The following is a 17,098-nucleotide window of genomic DNA, read 5'->3' on the forward strand; positions in this document are numbered from 1 at the left end:
TGGTGATCCTCCGGCCTTCAGCCTCCCAAACTGCTGAGATTTCAGATGAGGGCCACCTCACCAGGTCTGGGACTATCTTATTAGGGCACAAATCCCATTCACAAGGACTCCACTATCATGATTTAATCACTTCCCCAAAGGCCCTACTTCTTAATATAACCTCAGAGGTTAGAATTTCAACATAAGAATATTTTGAGAAACAGCATTCACACCACAGAAACATTTTTCGAGATTTTGAGTTGCTTAGAGCCTTGCTAAACTACTGAGGCTGACTAAATTTTATTTTATTTTTTTAGTGAAAAAAACCTCACAGTAGCTTTAAAATTGAAATAGTTTCCTATTTTGTATTTAATACCCCTAGGTGACAGCTCACAAGATATTAGTGGTATACTTTCATAATAAATGATTTCAAAACAATAATTTTTTTTAAAACAAAAATTAGGTGGAAATTTTCAATTCACAGTAATTACTAGAGACCAGATTTTTCTTTCTCTTCTTTAATAAAATCTTTCTTTAAAAAAATTTTTTTAGTTATACATGGACACAATATCTTTATTTTGTTTATTTATTTTTATGTGGTGCTGAGGATCAAACCCAGGGTCTCTCACGTGCGAGGCGAGTGCTCTACCACTACGCCACAATCCCAGCCCCTGAAATCTTTTTTATTTTAAATGAAATCCATGCGCCAATTTTGACATTAAGACAAGAAAAGGATAAACCCCAGAGACTGAGAGGTAGTTTACAGTTTATTTTAATCTTTTATTTTGGTCCTTTTCATTAAAAATGTATAATTTCTTTGATTCATTCACTCATATGCTACTAAAATGTTATAAAAAATATCACCAGTGTAGAGTTTGGTGTTTTTATGAGAAAACCAGAGAAATCCCTACCCACTTGATGTTTATGATGATCACATGTGATAGCTAGACTACACTGCTGTAGGAAAGAGGAAAATCAAACACCTTTTATTTTACAAATGCCCAAAGTTAGTGTCTCCACTTATGAATTCTCAGGTTATTTTAAAAAGTGACAGGCATGAATGCTTTCCTTTTAGCTATTACATAATCAAGATTGTCCATGGGATTTGATAGCTAATGGGCACTAAATGATTATAGGCTTTTTCAATATCTATTACATCACTCTTGAAGTATGTGTTCTCTGATGAGCTTTGGTTTAAGGCTTTTACACATGCAAATCTACTTTCTAGGGTTCTTCTTCCATATGGATTTTATAGTGATTAGTAAGGGATGACCTGTGGTTGAAAAGTTTCCCACATGTGTTGCACTCATAGGGTTTCTCCCCTGTATGAATTCTCTGGTGTGCAATACGTGAGGAGCTTTGTCTAAAAGTTTTCCCACAAGTATTACATTTAAAGGGTTTCTCTCCTGTATGAATCCTTCGATGTTGAATAAGGGCTGAACTTTGGCCAAATGACATCCCACATTCCCCACATCGATAGGGTTTCTCTCCAGTATGGATTCTCTGATGATTACTAAGGGATGAGTTACACCTGAATGTTTTCCCACACTCATTGCATTTGTAGGGTCTTTCTCCAGTGTGCATTCTCTGATGCTGAATGAGAGCTGAACTCTGCCTGAAGGCTTTCCCACACACTTTACATTTACATGGTTTCTCTCCGGTGTGAATTCTCTCATGAATGATAAGAGTTGAATGGGAACTTAAGGCCTTGCCACATTCATTACAATTATAAAACTTCTCACCAGTATGAATTATTCGATGTCTATTGAGTCGTGAAATAGAAGTGAAGCCTTTTCCACATTCATTACATCGATAGGGCTTTTCACCAGTGTGAATTCGTTCATGTTGAATAAGTGATGCACTCTGACTAAAGGCTCTCCCACATTCACCACATTTGAAAGGTTTCTCTCCGGTGTGAATTCTCTGATGATAACGAAGGGATGAACTAGATTTAAAGGTGTTGCCACATTCATTACACAAATAGGACTTCTTTCTGGGATGAACTCTTTGACCAGGAAGGGATGTGTTGCAACCAGATGCTTTCCTACCTGGATTATATTTATAAGGGTTTTCTCCAGCATGGATTTTCTGATGTATAAAAAGCCCTGACCTTCGGCTGAAGGACTTACCACATTCCTTACATCTATAGGATTTCTCCACAATGTGGGTTCTTAGATGCTTATACAGGGATGTACTGAGAGTGAAGGCTTTCCCACATTCTTTACATATGTAAGGTTTCTCTCCGGTATGAGTTATTTGATGTTGAATAAGAGCTGAACTTTGGCTAAAGGCTTTGGAACATTCTTTACATTTAAATAATTTCTCTCCACTATGATTTTTCTCATGTTTACGAAGGGATGAAGTATTAATGAAGGTCTTCTCACACATACTACATTGATAGCGTTTATCTGCTGTCATTTTTGGCTGATTAGGTAAATTTGAATTATGTTTCAAAGTGTTTCCTTTTTTTTCACATTTTGGTGGTGGTTTCTCTCTGGGAACTATCTGTTGCCTAACAACTACTGACTTTGGGTTGAAGTTCTGGCTAAATTCAACATTTTTATGGCTTCTTTCTACAATTAAGGTTTTTTTGTGGGTGACTGAAACTATCTGAAAAATTTCCTTTTTATCCTGTTTTTCCTCTAATTTGCCTTCATATATGCAAGATTTTTCTGATTTCAAGTCCAAGGGTCCAAGTCCATTCCTTCTGGATCTGTTCATTATCAATCTCTGAAATGAAGAGTCTTGTGTTTGAGTTGACTTTGTGGTCTTATGATGGCTCTTCCATGCTGGAGGGGGAAAAAAAAAGAAATTGAAGGTGACTCATGTAATATCACAGAAGTTAGCTCTTTGGATCAAATGTGGAACCAATATATATTGATGTTATTAAAGAAGCTCCTGGTATCTGGCAAAAAATATAGGAAGAGAAAAAAATAGGAGAGTTAGGCAGTATAGGAAAAAAAAATCAATGGAGTAGAAGTACAAGGTGTGAAAAAAATGAATAAAATGAACCCATTTAAAGAGAGTGAGACAGAAGATATCAAAAGGAGAACATGAGTTAGGAAGTGCAGTCTAGGATCAGAATCCAAAGTGCATGAAGAACTCCTAAAGTATCATCTCAACATTCCTTTTCTTTGTGTAAGTATTCCTGATCTGTAAAGTTTTCTTTCTTTTGTTTTATGCCCAAATTCCTTTGTATCCTTCAGATTGAATTCAAAAGCTAATTCTATGAGTCCTAGCTTGACTCTGAACTTTCATATTCTGTTCCCCTTATCCTAGCACTTACCAGAGTGTTTATACACATACATACCCACATATATATACATATATATACACACACAAATACATACACATACACTATATACACATTGTATGTATATACATACATATTGTATTATGTATCTTTCTATATTTCTCTCCTTATAGATCACTTTACTTTTCTAAGTGTTCTTCATAAGCAGATCAGCACATCCTATCTTCCTATAGATCCTCTTGATAGCAACCCAATTCTGCACAAAACTTGTTTTATTAATCTTTCTTAATTATTTACATATTCCTAGTTTATAGAATGTTAGATATTTGTATATGCTAATTTCATATATTATACATTCACATACAAATATTTTAAGCCCCTTGTAGAAACTGCTTTTCAGGACAGCACATGGGTGGTCAGGGAGGGCCAGTTCGCACAGCATTACCGAGTTAATTTACAGAGGTGCCACAATGTAGGCGTGAGGCCAAGGGTTGTGAGCTGGAAAGGCAGCTCATGCATCAAGCCAGAAAAGCTATGCAGGGAGGGTTGAAAAGAGTCCAAGATCAACAGCAGGCAAGAATATAAAAATGTAAAGCAGGGAGAACATGAAAAATGGCAAAGACCAGAATTTAATAAATATTTCAATTGGTAAAAATACAATTCAGTAAATATTAAATTTTGTCAGAAAAATGGTTGTGCTTGTAGTTTGTCATTTTTCCCTGGGCTAGATATTGTTTGAAGGGATTCTTGCTGCTTCTTCTCTTTTTTTGGAAGTGGAGGTACCAGGGATTGAACTCAGGGGCACTTGACCATTGAGCCCCAGCCCCAGCCCTATTTTTTGTATTTATTTAGAGAAAGGGTCTCACTGAGTTGCTCAGCACCTTGCTTTTGCTGAGGCTAGCTTTGAACTTGTGATCCTCCTGACTCAGCCTCCCAAGCCGCTGGGATTACAGGCATGTGCTACCATACCTGGCTGATTCTTGCTTCTTACTATGTTTGAGATTCCTATTTGACATTTGCGTTCTCATTTTTCTCACATTCACACATTTTTTTTCTGTTTAGTGAACATTATATATTTTACTTTTCTCTTTCTCAGTTTTCTTCATGAATAACTCTTCTTCTCTTCCCTCTTTAAAATAGTATTCCTAAAGGTATTGAATTCTTCTCATATAGCACATCCCCCTTGATTGGTTTTATATTCACCCACACCCATACTTTTGGTGCTTATTATAAGGGAAAGAGAATTTTTAAATTCTCTGCTTAATGTTTTCCTAGTTCCTATCGACCTAAGATATACTAAATTAAACAATCAGATTTTAATTCCTTATCTGGGCCTAGAGTATTGGGAACACTTTCCCCTGTGTTTATTGGCATTGTTTATAGATTTGTACATGTGCTGGGAAGAAAGCAGTAAGATTTTGCACTCTGGATTCTAGCTCATAAGGTAACAGCAAAAACTCTGCCTTATGACTTAGTAGGCACTGAAGGGAGACAATGAAATAGTCAGTTGTATAGATTATTCTGGAGAGCTGGGAAATGGTCAGAACTGAAGATATGCATGTAGGAGATATCAGCATACAGATTTTATTTAAAGACAAAGAATGGAGAGAAATTACTTGATTATTGCAACATTCAGAAGTTAAGAAAAAAATCAGGACAGTATGATGTTCCAGAAGCCAAAGAGAATAAAAAGTACTCCAGGAAGGAGTGAATGATCAATTGCGGCAAATACCTTCAGGACTAAAAACCCTGATTGTGGGCAAGATGGAGGCCGTGTAGAGCTTAGTACAGTGCTTTTAGTGAAATAGTAAGGAACAAGGTCCTACTGGAGTATACAGAGGAAACAATGTCAAGTGAGAAAGCAAAAACATCAAATGGAAAATGTTTTTTTTTTTTTACCATAAGATTTATTTATATTTTTTTTAGTCATACATGACAGCAGAATGTATTTTGACATATAATACATACATGGAATGTACATACATCAATCATATTGTCTATTCTATTCTGCTGCCCTTCCTATCCTCCCTACTCCTCCCCTTCTCTCCCATCCTTTCTCTCTATCCAATCTAATGTGACACACTTTTTTTTCTTTTTCTCATCACAACATCATATATGTATTCTGTATAACAATGAGGTTCTCCTTCCATCTTCCGTGCAACTCCCCTTCTCCCTTTTTCCCTCCCACCTCTCTTCCCTATTCAGTGGTAGTCTTCTTCTCATGCTCTTCCTCCCTATCCCATTTTGAGTCACTCCCCTTATATCAGAGAAGATATTCGGCATTTGTTTTTTAGGGATTGGATAACTTCACTTAGCATAATCTGCTCTAATGCCATCCATTTGCCTGCAAATACATGATCTTGTTATTTTTTTAGTGCTGAGTAATATTCCATTGTGTATAAATGCCACATTTTTTTAATCCATTCATCTATTGAAGGGCATCTAGGTTGGTTCCACATTCTAGCTATTGTGTATTGTGCTGCTATAAACATTGATGTCGCTGTGTCCCTGTAGTTTGCTCTTTTTAGGTCTTTTGGGTATAGTCCGAGAAGGGGAATAGCTGGGTCAAATGGTGGTTCCATTCCCAGCTTGGAAAATGTTTTTGAAAGTTTGGTTTAGAGGAGAATAAGGAAAATGAGACATGGACATTTTTATTTATAATGAAAGTAATTATTGCTACAAGAGTCCATATCAATTGTGGTAAACTCATCCTAGCACTAAAGTGCCAATGCCTTAGTCTCATATTTTCCACTGAAACAGATATGAGTCTTAGTTGAGGACATCCTAACTTCTTCATGATCCACTCAGAATTTGCTACAGCTCTACAAGTATGTCTCCTAAGGTGCAGTTCAACTTCTGTTCCAAGAATCAAGCACAGGCCTGAGCTAACTCATGAATAAGGTTAAAACTTAGGCTAGAAGTTTAGAACTCAGAATGATCTTGCTAATGACCACCGCCATGATGAGTTCCTGTCACTAGGTCTAGATTATCCTCCCAGGGCTCTTCCTATATTGAGAGTGTCTCTTCAATCTTCTCTCCATCCCCACACCTCCTATGTGAAGGACAACCCTGAATTTTCTCTTTCTAGCCTGCCACTGACACTGAACTGTTTCTTAACTGTAGTTAAACATGTTAATAGTTTTGAGAAAGTTCAGGTAAATTTCAGGTAGACACAGGACATTTTTGCTTAGTATATACTCCCTTTCCTCAGGGTATGGGCATCTTTCTGCCTTGCTGCCACCCAAAGCACACTTCTGTTTGTAAGTCCTTAATAAATTGCACTTGGTGCAATCCTGTATCAGTCTGGCTTGTTCTTTCATCTTTCAGCACCTTCCATCTTGGCAGCTGGTTCTTGAACATTGGGTTTTACCAAAACAATTCCTTTTCAAAGCTTTTTTTCCCTACGTTTCCCCGTTCAAAATGACATCATAACTATTTCAATGATTTTTTTTCTATAAATTTTGGTTTCATCTTGAAATCTTCTTTCCCCTGCATTTCAAGTCTAGGCAGTCACCAAGTTCTCTTAAATCCATTAGGTGAAAGGCCTCCAACAGCCATCACTGATCCACCCAAGATCAGAATTTTCTTACTCTACAGTGACTATTGCTTCTGACCTTCAGTTTGTTCCTTTGACCCCAGTATCTCACCTTTCTAGTATTATTTCCCACTGGATTTACTTTCTTAATACAGAAAGCTCCTCTTGCTATTTCAAAGAGTATTCATATCCTCCTTACTTTATCCATTTATCAAATAGTTAAAAGATACCTAGTATGTGTTAGGCTATAACCTAGGTACTGGTAATCTACAGTATACTACAGATCCTGTAGTGAAAAGAAACCGTTAATTTCTTCAAAGAGTTTATAGTTTGGCATAGAAATGAAAAAATGAATAGACAATTACAACATAATGTGATCATTTCTACAACAAACACGCAAGGTAGAAATGGATGCAAACATGAGCTTAGACCACCATCAAAACTATCCTTAGATAGAGGTGGGTGCAGGTAGGCAAGGGATGCAGATACTGTTTAGAGTTTTCTGATATCTAAGATGAGACTTTAAAGGACCAGTCATAGGATAGATGGGGGGTGAAGTCATCATTAGTCTTTGAACCCAAGTCAACCTTCCAGATTTATTTCCTGAAGTGTGCTTCCCCACCTTATTCTTCAGCTAGATTCATAAAATGATCCAAGTCATTTTTATAAAAATGTTGCTTATATTTGCAGTCTCACAAAGTTTCTAGAATTAGAGAATGAGGGAGCTATATGCAGGGAATTATATATATCACCATGATAGAGGGTAGAATGGCACATTTGTAAACACCCTCCAGATGTTTATGTTTCCGGAAAAGAGAAACATTCTAGAAATTGTATGGTTGGTAACTAATTTAAAAAAATTTTAATTGTGGAAATTTTGCAGCAATATAAAAGAGCAAATTGTACAATGAATCTTCAAACAAGTTTCAACCACCACTAATACTGTTCCATCTATATATTATAATGGGTTGATTTGTCACATCCCCCAAATATGTTACAGTCCTAATTTCTAGTACTTGAGAAGGTAACCTTGTTTGGAAATAGGGTCTCTACAGATTTGATCAAATTAAGATGAGGACATTATAGTGGTCCTGAATCCAATATGACTACTGTCCTTGGAAACTGGCAAAATCTGGCTATTTTCCAGAAATTCATGGCAGAAAAAGGAGGATGCAATGTGAAGGTAGAGGAGTTAGGACTGATGCAGCCAGGAGCCAAGGATTACCAAGGACTGCAGGCAACACTATGAGCTAGGAAGAGGCAAGGAGGGAAAAACCCAGTTTCAGAAGGAGTAGGGTTCTGCCAGTACCTTGACTTTGGGCCTCCAGAACTGTGAAACAATACATTTCTGTTGTTTTAAGCCAATTGGTCTGTGGTAATTTCTACAGCCATAGCACAATAATATAAACCCTTACCTCTCTTCCAATAAATTATGCTACAGGAGATCTCAGACATCAATTGTTTCATGCATAAGTGTGTCAAAGTTACACTTATCGCTGTCACTGAAATGCACACTATTGTTTGTAATTATTTTTGTCCTTAGGATATAAACTACAAATAAATGAAATTGCTGTGATGTAAAGGAATTTGAAATAATTACCTATGTTGCTAAACTAACCAACCTGAAACACAATTAGGGTCATTTGTTTCATTTTGCTCTCAACATCTGGGGGATACTTTTTCATTTTTAAATTTTACTTTATAATTTTTTGAAATGTCTTTGTATTTCCAAAGTCAAATTAAGAAAAGATATCTTAAAAACAATTCTAGATTCTATTCCTGCTCCCTTCATCCTCTTATTTCCTTTACCTTATGAAACCATTTTTATTGATCTGCTTTTATCCTTTTTTTCCTGTTTCTATCTTTTTTAAAAAATTGTAAGTACATATATAACATACCTACTTTTTTTTTTTTTTTTGTACTTCCTCGGCCCCTTCTTAGATGACAGTGGAATTTACAGAGATCATCTTTATTTCTTTATACAGCTGCAGAGAATTTCACTATGTGTACACACCAGAGTTTATTCAACTAGATTACTTTGATGAACCTTTGGGCTAACTCTAATTTTAATACATCAAAACTTTACATTGGCACTTGATAAAGGTATAGCTTTAAATAATTTCCCACACTGCTAATAACATTTATAAAATCCTAATCTCAAGTGGACCTGCTGGCTATCATTACCCAAAACTGCATGTAATCAAGTCCAGATGTTTTCCCAGTGGAGAAGAAAGCTGGCGTAGAGCCAGCCCAGAATGAGGAAGCTCTCTGTGTAGCGAACAAGAAAGAGTTTTAATATGCACCAAGTGAAAGGGGCAGAATAAGGTGTATTATACACTACTTTTATCTAAATATATTCCTATATGTAGTGTATTCTACATTTATCCATTGCTACCTCTCACTCACCCTTCATCATATCCACTCTGGCTTTCTGCTCCTACCACCTAGTGCCACTAAGACCTCCATGTGGCTAGGACAAGACACTTTCTTCGATTCTCACCTAACTTACTTCCAGCAATACCTGACAACAATCCCTTGCTTTCCTTGGGACACTCTCCTCCTAAGCTACGGTGACCCCATACTTTGCTTCATGTTGTGGCTCATTTTTCTTGAGCTACAATCTTCTTTGTACCATCAGTTTTCTTTACCTGCTCTTTTAATTCATAGAGTTCCTTAGGGCTTAGTTCCTGGCCACCAAACTTTTCTCTCTTTGTTTTTTTCCACTGGCTAGCTTCAATTACAAACTTATACTCTAGGCAAAAAGTCTCTACTCGCCACATACACTTCCAGACTATCTACTCAAAACAGCAACTCAGATGCCTTAATGACACCTCAAAGTTAATATGCCTAGAACCAGATTCATGATCACTTCATCCAACCTGTTTAATCCTCTGATTCTATAAATGGCACTATTCTCAATCAAATCCTCAAGAGGCAGCCTCTTGTTCTCATCATCTCATCAACTACCAAGACTTTTTTATTCTACCATATAATATATTCCAAATCCATCCACTTCTTATTTCTACTGCTACCATTCTATTATGCATCTTGCCTTTGGTGGTACCAAACTCTCGCCAATTTACTTCTTCAGTACATCTATACTTGACCTCCCTATGGATTCATTCTTCTCTACCTGACTACTTGAAATGCTTCTGCCACTACCACCTAACATCACTAAGACTTCAATGTGGCTCACCGTAGCCTCTTTTTTCCTCTTACTGTAACCTGAGCCTTCTCCCTAGGCTATCTTAACCTCACTCACTGTTTTAATTATCCTCTATGGACCAGGTTCTTGCAAATTTACATTTCATACTCAGTCCTGACATCTCCAGTTGGATAACTGGGCCAACTAAAGACAATTCAATTTAATTAATTCCAAACCAAATTCATACCATCTCCCATACTCCATCTCCTTCCAGTGAATGATATTTTGTTCTTTCCAGAACGAGCCACCAACTAAGCAAGTATCCCTAACAATTCCATCTCCTTTATTTTCCTTATCAATTCCATCTCTAAGTCCTATTTTTACTTTCCAGATATCTTTGGAATTGGCTTGCTTCTTTCTATGTCCATCAGAACTAACCTAGTCTTAGTCATTTCTGCATTTATTGTAAAGCTGGAAGTCTACTCTGGCCAGCCACTATTTTAGACAATAGGGAAGTGGGAATGAATGAAAGAGGCAATTCTTCATAAGGGAGCTAACAATGCAAAGAAAGAGACAGATCATATATAAATATGTACTATTATGCAGTGATAAGCATGCTGAGGGGAAGAAACCTGTGGGACATGAGGAATGAGTCATGCATGCATGCGGTCATCAGGAAAAAGAATGGGTATCAGACAGGAAAAGTAAGTGCAAAAAAAGAGATGAGAGCCAGGGTGATTAGAGTCCTTGCATAAAGGGCAGAGAACAAGTAGATGAAGGTCAAGAGGCTAGACCATTATAGGTCTCTAAAGGCCACAATGAAGATTCTTGATTGTACTCCATGGAATGGAATCCTCTAAAGGCTTTGAGCATGCAGCATTATGACATTATTTACTTTTTAAAAAGATCCTTTTGATAGCTACAAAGGAAAGAGAAGTTGATGGCAGCAGGGGGAGGTAGAGGGCCCATGTATGGGTCTTTGATGGAGGGCAGGGGGACAGCAACAGCACTAATTCATACATATTAAACAGGGCTGCAGAGTATTGTGACTCCACTGATACTGTATAAGAAGTCACTTTTTAAAACCATTGCATGCCACTTTGGTAGGGCTGCTGCTAATCTGTATAGCAGCTTGTGCAAATCAGGAAAAGATACCTTTCCTTCAGGCAGATGCTGCCCAGGCAAACCTCACTAGAGCATAGCAGGTAACACTCGAGGTGACCACCCTGCATTTCAGTCCATCTTAGATGGCTTCTTGCTTTGAGAGGACAAAAGAATTGGAAACAATGGGAAGAAAATATTATCTTTCACTGCATGGAATCTAATATTTTTACATTTGGGTGGGAACCAAACTTATGAGCTGTACAAACAAGTTTAACTCCATTATTCTTAGTACAACTATTCTAGAAAAGCACAACCTCAAATGATTATGCTTTTGGTTCATATTCTAAGCAAGAGACCCAAATCAGAGATGCAGACCCTTTGAGCCATATCCTCCTGTCTTTTAACTTAAACGTAGAAAGCCAGGGATGACACAGGTTGTTTTTCTCATAAGTTTTTTTTTTTTTTTTTGGGGGGGGGCGTTGTTCCTATTTATTAATAGTTCTGAATTGAAAAATAACTTTGTAAAAGTGCATTCTGAGGCTATTGGAGGTTCTAGGGAATCCTGCTCTCAGAGCATGAGCTTTTCTGTAACTGGTTTTTCAAGGGTTAGGATTTTGGTTCTGGCTGAAAGTTAATTATAACAGTAGGTACTTCCAAGAACATCCAGGTCCTTCAACTGTGCTCTTGGGGAGTGAGCTCCTTTTGGGAAGGGCTGTTCAGAGGACACCATAATCCAGGGACATGGGTGCCTCACCAGAGGTGTAACACATTCACACCACACATCAGCTCCCCTAGGACTACCACCTCATGTCTACCTTTCACCAAAAAGAGGAAGTCCACCCCATGGGGTAGAGGGTAACAGCACAGAAAATAGTTTTGATATCCTTCATTGTACTTAGTGATCACTCACAGCTTTCCTTCAAGGCTGTCTTCTGAAGCTGAGAAGGGGTGAGTTGAGAGGTGAGTGTCCAGCCTCTCTCTGGACAGCCCTGAATCTTGGTACTCAGTCTAATTTCACTCACACTTACCTTTCTCATGAAGGAGACTCACTCCTCCTTCAGAAGCTCCCAAGGCAGGTGATTTCTCCTAATCACAGGTTATGATTCTTTCTCCTCTTTCTCTGATCTTTCCCACCAGAGTCAGGCCTCATATAATAGCCAGATTGATGCCTCCTAACTCCAAAGTTTCCCTGCTATCTGAGCTCTCTGTTTATGTTGGGGTGGTTTCTGGCAGTTTCCAAAGAATTCATTTATTTCTCCAAAATGAGGGTTAAAAGATAGACAACTAGGGTTTCCATCTCAAAAACTGTCACCTTAATTGAGAAGTCCCCAGCATGGGCACTGTTGTACCAAGGCAGTCTGTCCTGTGCTCTTTCTTCCCTGGGCTGGGACATGGGAGGCTGTCTCTGACTGTCTGACTTATAGCCTCCTATGTGTCTCCTCTCTATGTTCTCAGGCTCCCTAAGTCAGTTGGAAACTGCTTCTGTGGAGGGTGAACCTGTGCAGCTCCAGGAAACTCACAACTCTTCAGCCCTTCCCAGGCTCTCCAATTCTCAGACCAAATCCTGTTACAGGGCTGGGGCTCAGCAGGATCTGTTTCCACTGCTGTCTTCTGCAGTTTCTTCTACTCTTCTTGCTTGAACTGACCTTTCTCCAGACTTTCCCTGACACCACTTCCTATGCCTCCACAAACTCAGATCCCCAGCCTTTCTTGGATGACAATCACCTCTTCTGTTTCTTTCTTCTGATAATTTAACCTCAGGTTTGTTCACAAAGTCCTTTCTCTCTTAACCATCTCTCAAATGTTGGTTTCCTAGGATTCTGTTTTCTGCTCTGTTCCTTTACTTGGTCAACTCAAGGTGGCAATTACCCCTTTGAACTGAGGGTTCCTTGACCTCTACTTGGAGTGCCAACCAGTCTGTCTCCCTTACACAACTGCCCATCTGTAACCTCTACCCATGTACGTTACTCACATCTCAAATGAAAACCATTCCACACTGAATTCCTCAGACTCCCTTATCAAGCTGGCTCTTCCTCTGTCCCCTGATCCTCACAGCAGGTGCCTCTAGTCCAGGCCCACTGGCTTCCTGCCTGAATTCCCATGAATTCTGTGAGGCTTCCAACTCTAGTTTTGCCTCACTTCAATAATGCCTCCTAAGAGACCATTCTTATTAACTTCTAATTAAGAGAACTTCGTGAACATATTCTCTTTGTGAAAATTAAAACATTACATGGACACAAAGTCCCCTTTTATTAGATTCATTCCAAGAGTAATTGCTGTTACCAGTTAAGGTGTGTCCTTGTAACTCTGTGTGTTTTCCAAACCTTCCTCTCAGTGCTTATTTGCATATTTCACAAACACCTAATATTCTTTAAATATAAATAGTAACATATGATGATATTTTGTAACTTGCTTTATTCCTTGATGTGCCTTGCAGCTCCATCTACATTAGGGTGTTCTTTCTTTCTAAACTGTGGCAACCTTTGCCAGAGTAAGGACACATCATTGTTTCTTTAGCCATTCCTTTATTAAGGAACATTTGTTTCTGATTCAGACCAATTTTTCTAAAATATCAGGGGTAAAAAAGTTCTTCTGCTTAAATTCTTCAAATATTTCTGGTCATCCATGGAACAGTTCAAATCTTTTAGAACCGTACCAAAGCACTTACAGTGTGGCCCTTAGACAGCCTCCCATCTCATTGTCTTCCTTGTCTCTTTCATACCTGCAGCTTCAGCTAGAATGAATTATTTATAATCCCTTAAATTACACTGTTTGTTGAATGAATACATAAAATGCAGCCCTTTTCAGAAATAACAGGAAAGAATAAAAAGAGCTCTAGAGAGATTCATTTTGTGAAGTGATTATGAGCAAAGAAGCAGAAGCTCATGTCTAGGGGCCTGGGCTTTCCCTTCCCCATCAACTTCTTGAGGCCTGAGAACCCTAAAGGAAGTTTCCCAATTAACACACTACAAGCTGCACCTTCCTCTGAACCAGACTAATACCTGCAGCGATTCCTCTCTGTGCTTATTTGCATGTTTCACAAACACATAATATTCTTTAAACATAAATAGTAACATATGGTAATATTTTGTGCCACCCACTCACCAAGAGAGGTGCCTCCAGGGTTTTCTTTCTCTACCTTCCAGGGATCTTCTCCCTCCTGCAACAGGGAGATCACCTTTGGTTTGATAAATGGGAGTCCTCCTAATAGAAAATAATTAAAATTTAAAAAAACTCAGAAAAACACAAAACGAAGATCAATCTGTTACAGAGATTACATGTGGCCCACAAAGCCTATACTACCTGGTCTTTTATAAAGTTTGCTGACCCCTAGAAAAAACAAATGGGAAAGGCAAGTGGAAGGTCCAGAGGTTGGATGAAGCCTTCTGCCAAGAGTTGCACACACCACAGAACAATCACAGTGGGAAAATGATACCTGAACTATGAAGAAACTTCTAATGTGTAATTACATAGAAGGAAGGTGATGGTTACCAAGACCACCTCCTCCATTCCTAAACACAGGGCAATTCTATACCTGTAAGAGGAACATGTTCACAATATTTATTTACAAAGATATGATTTGTATAATCATAAGGCAAACCTCAGCTAAACTTTTTTGATGACCAACAGCTTTTATTCAGGGAAGTAGGTACTGAAATCTAATTTCTGAACTGTGTCCAGAGGGGATTTCCTTACCCAGTGAGGCCAGGTTACTATAGTTCTCCAGCATCACTTCCCAGTACAAGCTTCTCTGGGAAGGATCCAGCTTTTTCCACTCATCCCGAGTAAAGAGCACAGCCACATCCTCGAAAGTCACTGATACCTGTAAGAACAAGCCATTCCAGCTCTCCCAGGACCAGTCCTCACACAGCATATAGATGGAGAAAATGGAGAAGGACAGGCTACCATGAAATCCTGTTTATACTATTTAAGGTTCTCGAGGTGCCAGGTCTTTTATTTAATGAATATTCATCCAGTGAGAAAAACACACCCAACAGAAAGAATTATGAATGTAGCTGCTATATCTTGGGATCTTGAGCGACCCCCAAAGGCCCAGGTGTTAAAGGCTTGGTTCCCAGCCCAAGATGCTTTTGGGAGGTGGTGGAAACTTTAAGAGTTGTGGCCTAGTGAAAGAGAGTTAGGCCAATAGGGTGAGCTCTTGTAGGGGATTTGGGACCTTGGCCCCTTTTTATTTCTCTCTCTCCATGTTCCAACAGACATGATGTGAGCAGCTTCCTCTGCTATGCACTTCTGGTCATGAAGTAATGTTCTACCACAGGCCCAAAATGACAGGCTTAAGTAACCATGGGCTGAACCTCTGAAACCATGAGCCTAAATAAACATTTCCTCCTTACAAGCTTATTACCTTGGTATTTTGTAACATCAATGGAAAGCTGACTAACACACTGGCCTTGTGTTAACCACTACAAAAGATGTGTAAAGGGATTAAGGCCATTAGTGGGAGTGTTAATTAGAACGATCTGACAGATTTGATAATACGTATTACAAAGCCCGGGAATGTTTATATTCTTAACTTACCAATGATTGTATTTGTACTATAATGAACAGTACACAAAATTGCACATACAAGAAAACTTATCATGGTGTTTGCAGTAGCAAAAAATGGAAAAAACCTAAATATTCATTGATGAAGACTAGGTTAAATAACTTAAGACAGGCAATGTCTGCTTATTTGAATTGAAGATAGTAATTACAAAAATTAAAATAGCTGTCAGTTATTGAATGCTTTCTATGGGCAAAGTACTGCTCTTAAAGCTTTATGTTAATCTTTTATGTATAATCTATTTAATCTTCACCACAACTTAAGAAGGTAATATCATTGTCCCTATTCTACCAAAAAAAAAAAAAAAGTACGAAAAGGATAAGAAATCTGTCCTTAAAAAGTCACACAGCTGGTCAGTGATAGAAATGGAATTCCAAACCCAGTGGTTGTCCTAGACTCCATTCCTAGTCAATCTGTACATCTGCTTCTCAACGCCTACCTCATAGGGTTAGGAAATATATAAATGAGATAATCTATATAAGAAGCTGAATTTCTTTGAAGAAGCCACATCTATATTTTGAATTAATTTTTATTGGTGCATTATAATTATACATAATAATCAAATTTATTGTGACATAGTTGTACATGCATATAACATAAATCAGTCAGTTTTATTCCCCAGTGCCATCTATATTAAAGATCAAGCAGACTGACCTCAGCTGAGAACATCCTGATTATGGAGAGATGGCAAGTTGCAGGTTGAGAGTCAAAATTAGCTTGGGCTACATTATGGCCTTAGAAAAAGAGTCATTTACTTAAACTTTTGTATCTCACCTAACATTCTCCTAGGTAAACCTCTTAAAATGTATTAACGGCTTAACAGACCTCTAGTCTCCACCAACCCTAAAGCTAAGAAGGCTGCAACAGTCAATACCTATAGGAAAAACTTTCCCTTTCTGCTACAGCTCACCTACCTACTGGCCTCACCAACATATTTCTTAAAAATATTGATTCATGACTTTTGTTCTTTGGCTATAAGTTCAGGTAATCTCTTCCACAGCAGAAGAAGTCATTCAGGCAACTTGAATCCATGTTTCTGTGCCACTCATACTTGGTTCAGAGTAAGTTATCTTATTTTCTTTAAAGTCAAGTTATTGTTTTATGTTATCATTTACAATGGAGATGGATAGTGATGATGGTTCCTTAACAATGTGAATGTATTATATATGGTTCCTTAACAATGTGAATGTATTATTGTAAAATGTCACTGAATTATACACTCAAAAATGATTAAAATTATACAGTATGTACATTTTAGAATAAAAATTTAAGATAAAATACATATACATATGCACATAGATAAATGGACATATAAAATGATTTTTATGGATACACACCAAAGGGCTGTCAACGGTTATCTCTAGATGCAGAAGCAAATGACTCTTCACTTTCTTTTTTAAAATGTGATATCATGAAATATACACTTGGTCTTCATTCCATTTCTTGACATGGAGCTCCTAAAATCCACAGAATCTTCAAAAGTGATGAATGACAAGTGACTTTTTGTATGCTAAGAAC

General features: G+C 37.9%; 1 protein-coding gene across 2 annotated transcripts; it reads right to left on the minus strand.

Moving 5' to 3' along the window:
• Positions 1-728: 728 nt before the first annotated feature.
• Positions 729-17,069, minus strand: LOC124109130 (zinc finger protein 354A). 2 transcript variants are annotated; one of them, XM_046467656.2, is made up of 3 exons: positions 14,713-17,069; positions 14,122-14,220; positions 729-2,768 (listed from the first exon to the last, which is right to left on the minus strand). In XM_046467656.2, the coding sequence occupies exons 1-3, from the start codon at positions 14,888-14,890 to the stop codon at positions 1,204-1,206; spliced, it is 1,842 nt and encodes a 613-aa protein (XP_046323612.1). In that variant the 5' UTR covers positions 14,891-17,069; the 3' UTR covers positions 729-1,203. The 2 variants fall into 2 exon arrangements, with proteins under 2 accessions (XP_046323612.1, XP_058442527.1); XM_058586544.1 differs by having other exon boundaries at positions 14,122-14,176; positions 14,713-14,831.
• Positions 17,070-17,098: the final 29 nt, after the last annotated feature.

This window comes from Marmota monax, unplaced genomic scaffold (assembly GCF_021218885.2).
Source record: "Marmota monax isolate L192 unplaced genomic scaffold, Marmota_monax_Labrador192_F-V1.1 WCK01_AAM20220418_F8-fsc00199, whole genome shotgun sequence".
NCBI lineage: Eukaryota > Metazoa > Chordata > Mammalia > Rodentia > Sciuridae > Marmota > Marmota monax.

What these genes read in the sequence shown, in the direction of transcription:
- LOC124109130 (XM_046467656.2), bottom strand. Translation starts at nt 14,890, where the DNA reads ATGCTGTGTGAGGACTGGTCCTGGGAGAGCTGGAATGGCTTGTTCTTA. An exon ending in TAGTAACCTGGCCTCACTGG is followed by an intron (nt 14,221 to 14,712) that starts GTAAGGAAATCC and finishes ATTTTCTATTAG; the next exon opens with GAGGACTCCCATTTATCAAA. An exon ending in CCCTGGAGGCACCTCTCTTG is followed by an intron (nt 2,769 to 14,121) that starts GTGAGTGGGTGG and finishes TTCCCCCTCCAG; the next exon opens with CATGGAAGAGCCATCATAAG.